The 17,122-nt window shown below is 42.1% G+C and overlaps 2 protein-coding genes across 2 annotated transcripts in view; one reads left to right on the top strand and one right to left on the bottom strand.

Moving 5' to 3' along the window:
- Nucleotides 1-833: 833 nt before the first annotated feature.
- LOC308428194 (RNA transcription, translation and transport factor protein) lies at nucleotides 834-11,711 on the top strand. Its single transcript, XM_080926583.1, has 8 exons — nucleotides 834-973; nucleotides 1,922-2,046; nucleotides 4,250-4,349; nucleotides 6,754-6,840; nucleotides 7,605-7,693; nucleotides 9,306-9,374; nucleotides 11,266-11,314; nucleotides 11,411-11,711. The coding sequence occupies exons 1-8, from the start codon at nucleotides 913-915 to the stop codon at nucleotides 11,563-11,565; spliced, it is 735 nt and encodes a 244-aa protein (XP_080782709.1). The 5' UTR covers nucleotides 834-912; the 3' UTR covers nucleotides 11,566-11,711.
- Nucleotides 11,712-11,846: 135 nt separating this feature from the next.
- Nucleotides 11,847-17,122, bottom strand: part of NID2 (nidogen 2) — a gene marked incomplete at its 5' end in the record, with an annotated part of 56,695 nt that continues 51,419 nt past the window's right edge. Inside the window, 5 exons of the mRNA XM_080926945.1 lie at nucleotides 11,847-12,417; nucleotides 12,537-12,649; nucleotides 13,538-13,661; nucleotides 14,742-14,899; nucleotides 16,692-16,863. Coding sequence (XP_080783071.1) covers nucleotides 12,407-12,417; nucleotides 12,537-12,649; nucleotides 13,538-13,661; nucleotides 14,742-14,899; nucleotides 16,692-16,863 — 578 coding nt within the window. The 3' untranslated portion in view covers nucleotides 11,847-12,406. The remainder of the gene's footprint in view (nucleotides 12,418-12,536; nucleotides 12,650-13,537; nucleotides 13,662-14,741; nucleotides 14,900-16,691; nucleotides 16,864-17,122) is intronic.

Consider the following 17,122-nt stretch of genomic DNA (forward strand, 5'->3'; position numbering starts at 1 on the left):
GGTAGTCTTGCTCATGTTGCCTGTTACTCTGTAACTTTGCACTATAGCTTTGCCTCAAATGGAACTATTTTGCTTTTGCAAATTTGGAGACGAGGCTAAAAAACCCCGGACCATGCAACTTAGAACAAGCACCGACAGCTTTGCTAAAAAATAAAAAGAAGGTTTTAAATGGGCGCTTTAAATAAAGCAGTCGGGTTACAGAGTGGGGACATGGATCAGGAAAGGCAGGAGAGAATAAATGGCAGGAGTTAGTGGCTCACTGAAGGTAGTGAGAGTTTTGGGGAGAAGGCCGGTTCCCGGTTTCTAACTTCACTTTTTGGCGACAAACTAAAATATGGCATAGGGGTTGTACGTAATCTGTGCATCACTCCAACCAGTCCAAAAAAATATCCTGCAAGGATCTTTCTTTTCGATCTATGCATTACCAGCGTTCAAAGAGGACCAATTAATACGCTAAAATATTAAGCAGCAACTCAGAGCCAATAAGAGCTATAGCCGATCGAAGGGAGAGTACAAACATCTTTTTTCTTTGGGGTTTGGTTTGGTTCTGGGTTTGCCTGCTGTAGCAAAAAAAACCCCATAAAACCCAAACAAACCAAAAACGGAGTTAGATCCATGAATCGTGGCTTCCGACTTGCTTCGGCCCATTGTACAACTAGGAAGCTGACAATAAAGTTTATTTGAGCGTCGACGTGCCCGACGTGGCCCCGCCTCCTCAGCAGCAGCGATGATTGGCGAGCGCTTGCCGGTTGCCGGCGTTCCTAAGCTGCGATTGGTTCCGTCCGCCGTCCGTCCAGAGCGTCGGTCACCGCCCCGCCCCCTCGCCGCGTCGCCGGTGCCTGAGCCGCCCGCCTCACCTCGCTTCTCCTGTCCCGGCGGAGGCCCGGGCGGCCAGCGCGAGCAGCGGGGACCATGTTCCGACGCAAGCTCACGGCCCTGGATTACCACAACCCCGCAGGCTTCAACTGCAAAGGTGGGTGGTGGCCTCGGGGTTCGCCGTCGGCGTCTCCTCGGCCGGCTCCGACTCAGACCCGGCGGCCGCTTTCCCGCGGCTTTCCGCACGCCGCCCGGTCCCTAGGCAGCTTGACGGGCACCTGCTGGGGCAGCGGGGCAGGGTAGGAGACTGGGGATGCTTTTGGGGCGCGCAGAAAGTTAGTGGTCGGCTGCCGGGGTGGTGGAACCGTTCAGAAAAAAAAAAAAATATTGAAGTCCTGCCGGCCATGGGAGACCGGGAGTGAGACAGGGACCAGGGTCTCATTCTGCTGTACATTACGCACCGGTAGAAGCGGGGTAGCAGCGTTTGATCTCTATCAGGGTCTGTGCTGGTTTTGTACTTGGCTTTTTACTCAAAGCTTGGTGGGTGGCGGTAGAGCCGAAATTGGGGTCTGAGTCCTCAGTTCATGTGATGTGTAAAACTAGGGTTTTTCCTGAGGATTTCTGGGGAAAATCTAAGGAAGAAAATGCATCCTGGTAACTGTACACTATCTCCTAGCTTTCAGATATCAATATTTGTATTCAGGGTGTTTTAATCGTTTATTTCTTGTTTGTTTTACTCTATTTGTTTGCTTCAAAGTTTTTACCTGCCCAGCCCCCCTTAAACTCTAAAGGGACCAAAGTACAAGTACAACATAGGGAACAGTTTTCCATGCATGTTTAATTCATTTACTATCCAAAACATCCCCATGAAGTAAGTCTCATTTTCCTCATCTTTTATCTGAAGAATCTGAAGCTTAGACAGTGTATCCAGTTTTCTGATGCTCAACCAGAGTTTGAATATATTGAGTGATCTATGGCTCTACAGTCTGAACTTTGAGCTCTTGCTTACTTCTCTTGGGGTCAGTTAACGTAGTGTTTGCAGGTTAGAAAGCCACCAAGGATCATGAGGGCTTCTAGTGACTTTATATTTGTTGTTTTGTTGAAGATGAAACCGAATTTAGAAACTTTATCGTTTGGCTTGAAGACCAGAAAATCAGACACTACAAGATTGAAGACAGAGGTAACTTGAGAAACATCCACAGCAGTGACTGGCCCAAGTTCTTTGAAAAGGTAATGAATCAGGAAGTAAAAGGAAGCGCACAGAACGTTTGTAAAAGCTGTATGAGGTTGAGTTGAAAATTCCTATATTCTTTTAAGATATAATAGTGATCAATATAAGTAAAGCTAATTTCATGGATTCAAAATTTGCTGTTTTGATTTTTTAGAGCAAATTATAGTATCACCTAACAAGTCTTCAGTATTTAAACATCATTTTCTAAATGGCACGGCATTCCTTACAGGTTTGCCTACATAATTTGTATGTATGCGTGTGTATGTATTTTTATGTTAAGTATCCACAGAGGCCAGAAGAGTGCAGCACATCTCTTGGCGCTTTAGTTATGTTAGGTGCAAAAATGCAGAGATAATACTTTTGAGTGCTTGTCTTAGTTACATTTCTGTTACTATAAAGAAATAAAAGAAAGCATTTACTTTGGGATTTGCCTATGGTTTCGGAGGATGAGTCCATGACCATATGCTGAGTGTGGCATCAGGCAGGCAGGCATAGCACTGGCCGTAGCTGAGAGCTCACATCCTTATGTTAGTAGGAGTCAGAGAGATAACTGGGAATTGTGGGAACTGAGAAGATGTGTGGTGAGGGTGACTTTTGAAACCTCAAAGCCCACCCTCAGTTACACACTTCCTCCAGCAAGGCCACATCTCCTAATCTTTCCCAAACCAGTTCCACCAACTATGGACCACACATTCAAGTATATGAGCCTTGGGGGCCATTCTCATTCAAACTATCACAATACTCATTAAAAGACGTAGTTGGAATGCCTGAAAACTTGAAACTGTCATGTTTATTTTTTATAGGTAAGGTACAGATGTCCCTATATTTGATCGAATGTTTCTAAAAAGCTTTCTGGATGTTTTTGTGGCTAGAATAGTTTCACATTGATTTATTTTGATTTTAGTAATATTTTTTCAGGAAGAATTGTTTCCAAACTCAATAGAAATTCCATTATGTCATTACAGTAGTGTCGGTGAATAGGAATGACAGTGGCAGCTGTCTCTCTGTGTCCTGTTCAGGAGCCATATACTTGATACGCCTGTTCTCACAAGTGTTTGCCCATAACAAGGCCTATATGCTTTTTGCCTCTGCAACTACTTCTAGTGGTTTATCTTTGTTTACCCTTAAACTTTTAAAATTTTTCAGTGGACTTTTAAAAATCTTAAAATATAGTGCTAATGTTTTCTGTTGGTTCACTTGGCCTCTGCAGCTGTTCCTCCATGTTAAGGTGCAAATGGAAAAGTGTGCAGAGATTAGAGACAATTACCTGTTTAAAAGACCCAGACAAAAAGTAAAATAAACATAAACCATAAGTCACCCAAATACTCTCAGAAATGCTGTTTAAGGTATCTTTGGAAACATGTATTTGGTAATCAACACTGATCTTAAGTTGTTAATTGTTATCTTTAAAATGCTTTCAGTACTCACAAGTGTTTTTTTTGATTGTGGCCAAATCTTATGAATGAGACTTGTTTGTTTTACTAAAGGAATGGAATTTTTGGCTAGAAAATGAATTTTGACGAAAACGCATTGATTTACAAATCATCCCTAAAGTTTTCTCTGGAAGCTTTGTTGCTAGGATGAACTTTGAGCTCCGGAGAGACTGAAGGACCAGCTCGTTGGCCTAAAGGACTTGTGTATAGCTGACACGCATGCTCCATGGCTTGATCTGTTAAGCACTTGTACATGAGATTTACATACGAATGATAACGTTCCAGTAACTGACCGAACTGTCCTTCTAAAAGTCGCACTTTTTATCTAATCGCCCTGTGCTTTGGGACCTGGAGTCAAAGCTAAGGTTCTGATCCCACATGACAGTGATTTAGCCAGTGTTGAGTATCAGAGTTTTCTAGGCTGCAGCTTTCTTGTCTAGATGAGATTGTTTTTTTATCTCGTTGTCCTACCTGGGATCTCCAAGTGCAAACATACTTTAAAAGGGAATATTGTATTGTTTTCCTTAAAATGGTAGTTTTAAGCATTTTCTTCCGAGCTGTATAATTACAATAGATGCGGTGGTGCACACTGAAATCCTAGCACCAGGAGAGTGGAGGTGAGAGAATCAGGAGTTCCAGGCCAGTCCTGGAGATCAGGGATTCAAGAGTCTGGAAGAAATTCTTAAAGCTCCAAACTGAGCCCTCTATTGGTCTGCTGTTCTGTGGCTATATGATAATGAAATTGATTTCCTCCTCCTTCTCTTCACAGTATCTCAAGGATGTTAACTGTCCCTTCACGATTCAGGATCGGCAAGAAGCCATTGACTGGCTTCTTGGGTTGGCTGTGAGACTTGAGTATGGAGATAACGGTATGTTTTGTGCAGTGTGTAGGTGGGTGTTGACTCATGGGGCTTCTTCAAAGATTGTTATTTTTAGTTGTTTATGTATTATATGCATTCCTACTGTACCCAGAGGCCAGAGAAGGATATCAGATCTGCTAGAGCTAGAGTTACAACTGTGAACTGCCGTATGGGTACTGGGAATCTAGTCCAGGTTCTTTGCCAGGGGTTTAACCACTGAGACACCTCTCCAACTCATCTTTATTTCAGTGTTGTGGGTGTTTTTTGTTTTTGTTTTTTAAGATGAGAAAAGGTTGTGGGAAGATGTCTTTTGTCTACTATTTTACTTTTGGTTTATTTTATTACAAAAAAGTGGAGTGTGCTTTATTTTGTCTTACTTATATTTTCCTTTTAGAATTTGGAAGTTGTTTTCTGAAAAAGGTTAATAGAATACCTTAACAAAGGAACATTACTTGGTTAATTTGCCAGCTTCCACAGTCTACAACTAAGTCATTGACACTGTTGCCAGCCTCAGAGCCCTCGGGTTTGCAGTATTGGTTGCAACAGCTATTTCACAGGGGATAGAAACATACTGGTGTGTCTGATGCTGGTGCACGTTAAGACAGCACAGGCCTGCATGTATGTGCTGTGTTTAATCTTCTATTATCTGAAGCTTTTGAGTTTGGTGACAGTGGAAAGGGTGACTTATTACACTTTCAGGTCCTAGATGTGTGCTCTTGAAACCTGTCTGACATGTGTGGCTTCTCTCTGCCCCACCCATCCCGTTACCTTTAGTCTCTGTCCGTGTCTGTTGTATCTCCTCTGTCCCTGCTGCTGCAGCCCTGCTTCAGCTCTTGTCACCTTCTGGTATCAGGTGGTACCACCTCCTGTTGTCAGCTGCATGTCCTTTGGCTAACTTTCTGAAATGTGTTTTAGAATGAAGCTTCTTTCTAAAGACCAGCTCTGGTTACATCTTCTAATCTAACCCTGTGATGATGGAGTGTGTGGGACTGTACGCCTGAGACCTCAGCCTTGCTGATGTTCTGGGCCTGTTTCCTGCTGTGTGGGAGGTTATTTGTAGCAGAGTATCCTGGGACACTGGGCCTTATCTAGACTGATCCTCAGCTGCTCCCAGGTGGATTCCTAGCCATCCTCCCTTGTCTTTTCTCATCATATTTGCTCCATCTTAAGCCTTCAGGGTTGTTTGTGCTGTAGCTCAGCACAATGCATTCACTACTGTTTGCATTCATTTATTCCTCGTGTGGTTTCAATAAAGTCTTGTGTATGAAATGTCTTTTTTATATTGGGAAAAGAAAAGTTGAAAGATAAATAGTGTAAAAGATATATTACAAATCTCACCTAGACAGCATGCTTTGTTTAATCTTCAGTTTTAGCACTGCAAGAACAGAGGCACGGAGTTGATTACGGCAGCAGTGCTGGCTCTCACCTGCAGGAGGCGCTGGTGTTCTTACCATTATACAACTAAATTTGTTGAACTCATTGAGAATTTGTGTGCCCTTCCATTACTTAAGAAAACTTTTATTCATATGCCAGTGAATGTTATTAAAATCCGATTTAAATTTCACTATGTTATAAAAGTTTAGGTTGATAGAAAAATTATAACAGTACTAAGAGTTTTTTCTTATACCATGATCTGAGAAGCCATTTTTGGCATTAAGTTTATTCATTGCTTCTTTTAAAATATTTTTCAAATGAAAACAACATACCTTTTAAGCTTTTAATTTCCATGACATTTCAAGTCTGTATGATACATTTTAAGATATTTTGATTTTTTTATGTTGAAACTAGTATTTTACGTATTGAAAAGATTTGGGAGAATTTGGGAGATTTTTTTTTTTTTTTTAGTGTTTGCTCAATACTCTTTTTCTAACTTTTTTTTTTTTTAACTTGAGGCAGGTTTTTTGACAAGTTGCCCATTGTGCCCAGATTTAATTTGTAGCTCCAACAGGCATGTGACTTGTGATCCTCCTGCTTGGCTTCTGTAGCTGGGATTAGGGATGTGGTGCCTTCATGCCCTGCTTCTGTTTAGTTCCTAGGACTTAATTACTAGCGTGCTGTCCCCCCTCTGTCTGCCACGTGCCCCCCACCTGTTCTTCAGCCCCAAATTCGAGAGAAAATTTAAAACGAATGTTTCCTAATCTCTAGATGTTGAATTATTTTTAGGGATGTTTATGTCTGTAATCCAAACTTGAAGTAGAGAAGGGTCAAAGGTCAGGGCCAGCCTGTGGTACAATAAACGTTATCTTAGAACCTTGTGTCAGGTGTAAGTAAGGATTTCAGCTTAAAATGTTACATTATCTTTTGTGTAGTGAAGTATAATCTGACTAAACTAAATTCAGTAAATAAGCAATATTTATCTTTATTTTAAGTTGCAGTTATTTTACCTTGTTGCTTGTTTTTTTGTTTTTTGTAGCTGAAAAATACAAGGACTTAGTACCTGATAACAGGAAAAACACTGACAACGCAGCTAAAAATGCAGAACCACTGATCAACTTGGACGGTGAGTGGTACATGCAGGTGGCAGCCCTGGCTGTGTGGCTGCTTTCCACCTGTGGCAGGCAGGACACATGGCCTAGTGAAGGCTGACATGGGTGCACCGTCCGTCACTCGGAATAGTTGAATGTTAGAAGACTAGTGGTTTTTTTTTTGCTTCAAGTAATTTGGATTTTGATTTCTTGTTCATTGTGACACTCATTGGTAACTTTCCTAGCAACATAATTTTTTTTTTAATCTAGTGACAAATGGTAAAATGTTTTATTATTACAAGTCTCATATGCCCTTTCCTTTTAAAGCCAGAATATTATGGAAATTACCTAGAGTATAGTGTGTTACATAAACTTTCACTGGCTGATTCATTGTGACCTGCAACAAGCTGTTCTTAAGTGGGGAATGAGCTTCTTGCATACTCCAGAGCCACAGGAAAGTGCTGAAGAAAACGATCCATTGAATGCATCTGTATTAAAATTAATAGCTTTGGGGAGAAACATTAAAGAGTGTCTGTAAGTGGTCTTGCAGACGGCTCCAGGGAAAGCTTACTATGAGCTAAATTAGTCATTTATGGAAGTTCCTCGATGTGGCTGGTGTGGTTAGTAAGTCTCCTGACTGTAGACATGTTGTCCTTGCTTTATGTCTTTCCTTGAATGCAGCAGACCAAAGGCGAGTTAGTCCTAGAAAGCTGCTGCTTCTGTAAACTTGTGTGTTCAGATAAGCAATTAGGATGTTTGTAGAGCTGGTTTTTGCTTATTCACTTTTAATCTTTTATAGTAAATAATCCTGATTTTAAGGCGGGTGTCATGGCTCTGGCTAACCTCCTTCAGATTCAGCGTCATGATGACTACTTGGTAATGCTTAAGGTAAGCTGCCCATTTTATTCTTGACAGAAATTGCACATGTAGAAAAACCTTAACTTTTCTATATGCTATCTGTTTTTACTTAAGTTTATAATGGAGTGATAAATAGAAAGTCAGAAGAATGTGGGACCTAGAACACATACATTGTTATTATTTTAATCTGTTCCACATCATCCAGCAGTAAGCTGGTATCTGAGCATTAACTCTTAGTACATCAATGTGTTCTGTCTTTACAGTGATGAAATTTCACTCAGTCCTATTAATAATCATACTGAGAAATACTAGAACCAATAAACTGGGGCCTAGGGAGCTGGCTCCGCTGGCAAAGTCTTAAGCCTAAGGACCTGGGTTTGGAACTCCACACCCATGTAGAAAACCAGGCACAGTGGTAGGTAACTAACCCAGTGCTGGGAGGGCAGACACCTGGGTCCCTGGGCGTGCTGGCCAGCCAGCCGAGCCAGGTCAGTATGAACCACCTCATATCAGCACTGCCCTCACTTTATTTTTGACAAATACCTAATTCTGCAACGAGGGGCTAACTTAAGAAAGGTACACACCCATATTCACAAGTTTGCACAATTATGTGTATACCTCACACCCAAAGGAAAGGTTTTATTAGGAAACAGATCTAGAAGGTAACGAACATCCAAGGCAGAGTGATAGCGCCTATTCTGCTCGGTCTGTTGAGAGTTCAGTCTGTGTTAAGGAAGGGGGAAATGCCAAATCACTAATGGTGAGTTTAGCCACACAGCAAAACCAGCATAGCAAACAAATGCTCTCATCTTCAGCATCTTCCCTTTCTAGGTAAATCATGCAGCTTATACCTCTACATCGAGGAACACAGCTTTCTGAAAGAACTTGTTGATTTTGAGAAAGGAAACCATTTCAGAAAGTGCTGTGACTGTGCAGTGGGCGGGGCAGGAGGACGCAGCCTTGGAGGCTGTTAGGTGACCGCTGTTGCAGATCTCAAGAGTGAAGCTTACGATAAACTACTTCATAATAAGTGAATCAACTTCCCTCCACCCAGAAGGGTTATAATTTAACCTTATTAGAATTGTATGGGTTACGTGGACAGTTTTACAACAGAAGTAGTGTTCTTAGCTTAATAGAATATTCATGTTGAATCTAGATGGATTTTCCTCACCCAGCTTGGATGCCAAAGACATCAAGTTGTTAGTGAAATTTAGCTGTTTCAAAGTTTATTTTTTGCTCGATCTAGTATGTAAATACTTCCTAGGGACAGTCCCCACATCAGTTTCAGTCATGAACTAAGGTAGAGGAAAACACATAATGCAGTATATTTGGGGTTACTTGTACCAAACCTTGAAGACCAAGAGTACTGACACATACAGTAGCTATATCAAAAAGCTTTATAAGGTCCTAGGGCTAGATCCATAATTACCCTCTTGGGCATTAAGTAATCATGGTATTGTATGGAGGGAATCTTAGGTTTGCCAGGCACTAAAGTTAGCATATTAAGGGCTGATATAGCTCAGTGGTAGAGTACTTGCTTTGTGTGCATTAGAACTTGGGTCCAATCCCAGGGGCATGAATGGACATTTGAGTATTAGAGATTTGCCAAAATAGTAAGCTTGGTCTTTATTGGGTTTCCTAGGCAATTCGCATTTTGGTTCAGGAACGTCTAACACAGGATGCAGTTGCTAAAGCAAATCAAACAAAAGAGGTACGTGTATTTCTAAGATTCTGAGCCAATTAATGGAAATTCCTGCTGGTATTGCATGCATTTAAACTTGTTATTTACACATCTGGGCTGGTATGTTGCACACACCTTTAATCCCAGGACTCTGGAGTCAGAGGCAGGCAGATCTCTTGAGTTTGAGGCCAGCTGGTATACAGTGTGTTCCAGGACAGCCGGGACTACATAGAGAACCCCAAACCACACTCCACACAAAAAAGATGCCAATTCTGTTGGAGCAGGAGAAAAGGTAGCCAGATTTGATTAAGTAAACTCAATGTATTCAATAACTGAGGTTCACATAAATGGGTGAACAGTGAGTTTCATGATTGACCACATTTCACATTCTAGAGAATCTACAAGTCCATTCAGTCTGCAAACTGAGACAGGTGCCAGGGGCTAACTTGTGAAATGTGTTGGACTGTTGGATACATGGTAGAAAAGGGCAGGATACACTTACTACTTTTATGTTAAATCTTGATCTCACACACTTGTGGTTCTTTGTAATTTATCTCCTTTTGCTCAGCATGTCATGGCCACCTCCCCTTGAAAATACCGCTAGAGTATTTTTAACCATGTCTTCAGTACAGATATCCCTGAAAATGCCAGGTATGGAGATACAAGCATTTAGTCCTAGTACTAGGAGAAGGGAGGTCTCTTTGATTTCAAAGCCAGCCTGGACTCTTGAGGGCTTAAAAAAAAAAAAAAAAAAAAAAAACAAAAGTGAAAGAAATAAGGAAAAATTAAATCTCCCCAAAGCCACAATGCTGAGAATGTTCTTTGGTAAGGAAGAGCAGTTGCCGTTATCAATAATGGTCTCTTACTACACAGATGTTGAAGTGACTTGCCTTGGGGCATAGCCAACATTCTGCGGACTCTCCCCCTCCTTTTCTCCCCTCTCCCTCAAGTCCTCCAATGCCCTTTGTCCTGTGACCCCTTTAGTAAGTCCAGTAGTAATGAAGGGCTGCTGATGCCAAGCTGCAGTGTAGGCACCTCTGAAACACACCCTGCTTTCTACTAGGGGTTCTTACTAGCTTAATTATGTATGGATTGGCCACTGGAAACTGGATCAAAGATCATCTTATTTCACCCACACTACAGAACAAGCAGCAAATTGTTCTGGCATAATAGTCATTCATTCACCAAAATGATGTCTTTGGTTTGGAGGCAATGCTGAACAGTGCTGAGCCAGAGCTCTCTGCTTCTGTTTGCAGAGTAGAATCTAGCTTTTCATTGCTGCAGTTTCTAACTTCAGATTACTATTCTTTGTGGCCATCCCTGACTGTTTGAGGGATATGGTGGATTTCAGGGATTGCTGTTCCTTGAAGGTCTGTTGGCAGACAAAAAAGAACCCCAGTTTGTGGTGCCAGGTGACCTGTAAAGCTACTCAACTAAAAAGTCTACTCTCCTTTGTTCTCTGTTATTAGCCCCGTGAGAGAGCCTAGGTGGAGCAAGTTAGCAGAAAGCCCAGACTTCCTGGCCTCCTTTTTGTATTAGGTAGTTATTGTGAAGTGTAGTTTGGTATCATCATTCCTGACTAAAAGTAACTTCTATAATAAAATACTAACATACATAAGGATAATCTGGTAAACAAGCTGGCTGAAAACAATGTTTGAGATACATTCGTATACTTTGTAGTTTCATTTGTAATCTGATTTGCACAGCACTTGTGTAGCCATGTTAAGTGCAGTCTCTGCTGGCCGGTTTTACGGGCTTTGATGTCTCTGGGTACATTTGAATAGCACTCTTTCCTGGGTGGCTGGAAAGCCAGGTCATCACAAGGTAAAATGTAATAGTCCCTAAACCAAATAGCCAGCTGGTCTTTAGTTTCAAATAAGAAAAGTGGCCCTTAACTAAATAGTCTTGTTTTGTTTTAAAGGGCCTACCTGTTGCTTTAGACAAACATATTCTTGGCTTTGACACAGGAGGTAAGTTATTTTGAGGGACTTGGTGTACTGAGGTGAGTGGGTGGCTGGAAGCACAGAAACCACACATACAGATGCAATGTTCTCGTCTTGTGACAGACGCAGTTCTTAATGAAGCTGCTCAGATCCTGCGGTTGCTGCACATAGAAGAGCTCAGAGAGCTACAGACAAAAATTAATGAAGCCATAGTAGCTGTTCAGGCCATCATTGCCGATCCAAAGACAGACCACAGACTGGGGAAAGTTGGAAGATGAGCACGAGGGTGTCAGCTTGTCACCTGCTTCGGGACAGGAACCGTCACACCGGCATGTGCGTGGAGGAGTCCCAGGAGACTGACCATGTTCTAGAGATTTACCACCACTGCTTTTTTTCTTTAATAAAGTTGGAGACGTAAAAAGGCTTTTTTGTTCTGCTTTGTTTTGAATTGGTGTACTCTGCTTCTATAATTATTGTCCCCAACCCTTAACTTTGTCCTGGAATAGATATTTAGACCACAAGCAAGCTTTAAAATATTTTATTGGAGTTATATAGAAAATTTAAGAACTGCTGCATCTTTGGTGTTTTACACAGAATACTTCTGAGGGATGCTTCTGTAGAGGCACTTGGGAAATCATTCTAGCACCTTTAGCATAAATAAAGTCTGAGGACTTCACCAGGCAGTATAAATAGGCTGGGTCAACCCCATGGTCTGTCTCTGACAGGGGTCTCACTGGGCTTTAGGAAGTTTTCTCAACCATCCGTTTGCTTCACTTTTCTTGGCCAGGTAGAATCCATGGCAAACAAAAATCAGATTTAGTGTCTTTGCTCTAGTTGGTTCTTTGTTGAATGAATTTGGCCTTTTAAATAACTGTCTACAAAAGTTGATTTAATAAGCAATGATTAAAATTATGTTTTAAACCTTTTTTTAAAATACAGTAGTAAAGATTGAGGTATACATTTCACAAGACATACTTGAATCTCGCTGTACTGAAAATGCTCATTTTGTGTGCCAAGAGCTCATAATGGCCAATTCCTTTTTCACTGTCTTTGCCTTTATAGCAAATGTTCTTAGGTCAAGATTCTTGTAAACTTGAAATCCTCCTATACATTTAATGTTCATTTTCTTCCTGTGGAGGGGAGTAGAAAGCAGTATTTCATTAGTTAAGACAGGCAGAGACAGTTACCACAGCCCTTCTCACCCACTGGTCCAGGGAAGGAGCATGGTGATGCACTTTGATGGGCTCACCTGTCGGGCAGTAGGGGTAGACTGCAGTGATCCCATAGAGGTGAGACCGCTGCTCGGGGAGAAACTCATCAGTAAACTGGCCACTGTCTTTATTCACTGATATAACACCATCCCTAGTAAAAGAAGGAAGAGGGATTCGTGGGTAGTCAGTCACAAGGTAAAGTTTCAGTGGATAACAACTGGGCAATCTTTTATAATACATTAAAAAACAATCAGGCTACATGAGCTTTGACTCCGTTTGTCTATACCAGTGATTCTGGATGTAGCCCCTCCACTAGTACCACCTAGGAACTTATAGGAAATGCAAACTACTGTTCCTTCTCCCTAGCCCTTCTCTAAACCAAGGTCCTGGGACAGGACACAGTGTATTTAATGTTCTATGGGCATAGGAACTCGTGGTTAAATCAGTTCCCAATTCTGGCTAGGTCCATGGGGTCTATTCAAGTACTGCTGATAGGTATTGTGGAAACTGTAAGAAGAGGGAAAAGGATTCAGACATGCGCCTCTGTTCTATTTTGAAGTGTTCAAGATGGGGAGTCAAATAGCATTTTTCAGTCTTTAAACAGTTGGTTATTGTTACTGATATCTTGTTTTTTAGAACAGGACTCCTCTGTGTAGTTCTGGCTATGTAAACCAGGCATACCACCAACTCAAGAGATGCCCCCTGCTCTGCCTCTAGTGCTGGGATTAAGGCACACACCAGCATGTCCTGCCTCTTGGTGTTACTTTGTACCGCTTAAAACTACTCTCTAAGTGCATATTTAAATAAATGCTTCTTATTAAGTAGTTTATTGCCAAGTATCTTCAATTTACCTGTTGCCTGCAAGCAACACCATTAAACTTCAGGGTAAAATGCAGGGACGATTTCAAGCTGTAACCCTGCAAGACTGGTTGGTGTCTACTAACAAAGTCTAACAGGGCTTCCAACCAAAGTTGCTGACTGTCAAAGCACCGTGTTCTCCAGAACCCGCTGCCCTCCCAGGCTGCTGCAGAGTTCTCACCTCCGCCAGTCCGTGTGGTAGAAGTGATCTGCATAGCTGACGATGCTGAAGGGGTAATTGAGGTGGTTTTGGATGACACGTCGTCCAGTTCCATCAGGTAGTGTACACTCGAGTTTTTTGGTTCCTTTTAAGACAACCAAGAGGGAAAATGAGTTCTCTCCATGTCCCGAGCAAACCACTGCTAAAAATGAGGTACCAGAATCTCAAGGGAACAGAGGCAGAATTTAAACTTAGGGCATTTTATGTCCATGGCAGTCCACATTATCATCTGTAAATCTTGCCCTAAGATTCCATCTGGTACGACAGAACTCTAGGTTTGAAGTTCAAACTTAATCTTTTCATGCAAGAATCTAATATATTGAAATCTGGCAGTGTCTCTAAGGATGGCATTAAAGATAAGGATTTTTATAATTATAAGTCTGAACTTGTAAATTGAAAACATGCAGACTGGCCAAAATACTTATATATTTATAAATTCTAGGTATAAGAAAAAAGAATATGATAGTGGTTATTTTTATTTGGTAATACTTTGAATGTTTGAAAATTAAAGAGTTCAAGAATTTTCAAATTTTATATTTCTTAGGAAGACTGAATTTCATATACCATTTTAAAACAATATTTAGGCAGCCGGATTGTAAAAACACCCAGCTACATAGTTTGTAAATTTGAGACCTTTCTTATTTTAGTAGAATGAGATATAAACACAGTGTCTTTAAGGTTTTGGGTAATGCAAAGTACTCCACAGAATAGACAACCCCCATGTTAACCAAATGCATTTCTGGAGGAGGGCATCCTCTCAGAGGATCACAGCACGCCAAGTGATAAAAGTCTTTTTAGTTAAACTATAATAATGGCCCAGAAGGGAGACTAACCTCAGCTCATCCAAGTGTCAACAGCAGCCAATACTTTAAACTTAAAAGCTTCCAGGTGTGCAGTGGGGTCAGGGGTCAGGACAGATATGCTATACAGTGAGGTCAGAGGTCAGGACAGATATGCTACACAGTCTAGCCTCCCTAAGCCCCAGAAAATTTACTGTAAGAATCACTCTAAAATGTTCTTTTAAAGCTTACAGATCTGGCATGCTCTGTGCCGACAGAAATTTAAACCAGAGGATCTAAAAGATGGGCAAGATTTGGTTTGCAGTGACATCCCAGGAGTGCTCACACTACGGGAGGCTCATCTCTCTCCACATCACCAGTACTACCTGCGTCTGCCCAGCAGAGAAGTTTGGAGAAGGGGTCAAAGGTTAATCCATTGGGTAATCCAATATCTTTGTTGATCAAGATTCTTCTGTTTTCGCCGTCTAAAGAGGATGTTTCAATTTTCGGAGCTTCTCTGTTCCAGTCTGTCCAGTACAAGTTGCTGTGGATTAATTGTAAGGTTGTTATGAACTGGGATAGAGCTTAGTAGTGGGGCTCTTGTTTTAGTATATAACCTCCAGCATCGTGCCCCTACACACACACACACACACACACACACACACACACACACAAACCCTAGGCACCAGCCACATTGGCCACCACTGACTGCTACCTCCTGGGATTCACAGACTTTATTTCCTTGAATTTGGTTGAGTTTGGTGTCTTGCTATGAGTTTTTTTTTTTTTTTTTTTTTTTTAAATGACTTCTGTCCAGTGCTTTTTTTTGCTCCCCAGGGGAAGCTGGATTTTATACTGTAAGCTACCTCTTGCCCAATGGCCAGCAATAGCTTAAGGCCTGCCAACATGAACCTTCTTTCTCAGAAAGTCTGGATCAAGCTGGCCTTGCCTGGCCGGTACCTTGATTGCTGTTTCTTGACATTACCTCACCCAGATACCTCACAGTAATAATGTCGTCTTAGGCTGCCAAGGCTTCCTGACAATCATAACTGTGGGAACTCATTATCTATTAACTGTCTAGATCCGTGCATCTCACACGCCGGATGCAGAAGAAACCCTTAATTTGTGGAACTCTTGAATTAGAGCTTGGGCCCAGAATTCAAAGAATTAGATTGGTTAGAAAAAGTCTAGTCGAAGCTATGTTACAAAGAACTGGGTGGGATGGAGGGATGGAGTTTTCTGGAAAGCACCAAGTGTTGAAAGGGAAACTTAGCTATCCTGCACCTGGCAATGACCTGGACCAACACTGACCCAACAAACCAAATATTCAGCAGGCTCTCATTAACTGGAAATAATAACTTATACATATGGAAACAGGGCTACAGAGCAGAAACAGTGAGACCTCCATGAAAGCTATACATATTTGGTGGTTGAACCACAGAGAACCCCAGCAAAAGGGAGAGACCCAGTTTCCTCTGTGTGGACATCACTCCTTGTGCGTGGCAGTAAGGGCTGTTCCCGCTTTGTGGGGGATCCACACAGTGAGCAGTTTCCTTGGCGATGAGTGGCTAACCCTCTGGGAAGCTGTGAGGGCTCAAGTTACATGCACGCAAACTGGTGTGACATTGTCCTCTAGACTCTAGATCTTGGAACCCAATGACTGAACAAGGCACCATTGTTTATAGTCCCTGCCCTGTCAGACTAAGTACCAAGAGGAGCCCTAAGGGTTAGTTAGTCCTTCAGATAAGGAACTTTCATGTGTAGAACTTTAAACCACCTTTCAGAAGAACCTTCACTGCCTTGCAGGGCTTCTCTGTGTTCGTGGAAGGTGCATTTCAATAATTCTGGGGACCCTTGGCCCAGACCTGGACACCCCAGTGACAGCCTTGGTGGCTATCACAGAAAGAACATTTTTATCTGGACTTTGTACACTCTCCATCTAGAAACAAACAAACAAACAAACCAACCAACCCAAACATCTGCTGTGGGCTTTGTGCTCGAGGTACTGCTGAAGGAAACCACTCCCTCCTGTTATTTTCCAAGGCCCTGTCTATGATCATCTGATTCAGGGAGCCACTGGATCCTCCCATGATGGAGTCTAAACTCTTGGTGTGACACATCTCATCCCAGGCTAATAAACACTCTTACTGAATGTCATCTTACGTCCTGCCTCATACAATGCAAGCGCTTTAAAAAACAAACAAACAAACAAACAAAAAGCCCTAATATGCCCATGAGAATGCTTGACACCCAGCATTCCTATGCTGCATAAAAGAGCCAGGGGCTCCAAAGCCAGATCTAGAGGTGAAATGAAAGAACAAAGAAAGCCAGCTAACCCTCGTATCGGATCCACAGTGATGGCTCGTGGATTCACCAGGTCTGTGTGGAAGAGGACCTTACGCTCAGAACCATCCAGTCTGGCCCGCTCTATCTTATCCAGGCCACTATCTGTCCAGTACATTGTTCGACGGAAGTGGTCGACGGCAAGTCCTTCGGGGCTTATCAGACCTGGACACAAAGGTAAGACAAGAGCATTGGCCAGTGTAGGAGGCAAATTCGAGTTTCTTATCTGCTGAACAGCTTACAGAATCCAGAGCATGAAAGCCTTAATCCCCATAACGAAGGCCAAGAGGAATGGATCCTCGACTGCCTTTTCAACCATATCCAGCCTCTCTGTGCCGCTCTGATGGCACCTGGCATCCGTGGTGCTAAGGACAAGCAATATAAATGCCAGACCCACTCCTCTGAGGGCAGTTCACCTCATCCT

The sequence above is a fragment of the Micromys minutus genome, assembly GCF_963924665.1.
Source record: "Micromys minutus genome assembly, chromosome: 12".
In the NCBI taxonomy this organism is placed as follows: domain Eukaryota; kingdom Metazoa; phylum Chordata; class Mammalia; order Rodentia; family Muridae; genus Micromys; species Micromys minutus.

Coding starts and splice junctions, on each gene's coding strand:
- LOC308428194 (XM_080926583.1), top strand. CDS start 913: ATGTTCCGACGCAAGCTCACGGCCCTGGATTACCACAACCCCGCAGGC. Junction 2,047..4,249: donor GGCCCAAGTTCTTTGAAAAG/GTAATGAATCAG, acceptor TTCTCTTCACAG/TATCTCAAGGATGTTAACTG. Junction 7,694..9,305: donor ACTACTTGGTAATGCTTAAG/GTAAGCTGCCCA, acceptor TGGGTTTCCTAG/GCAATTCGCATTTTGGTTCA.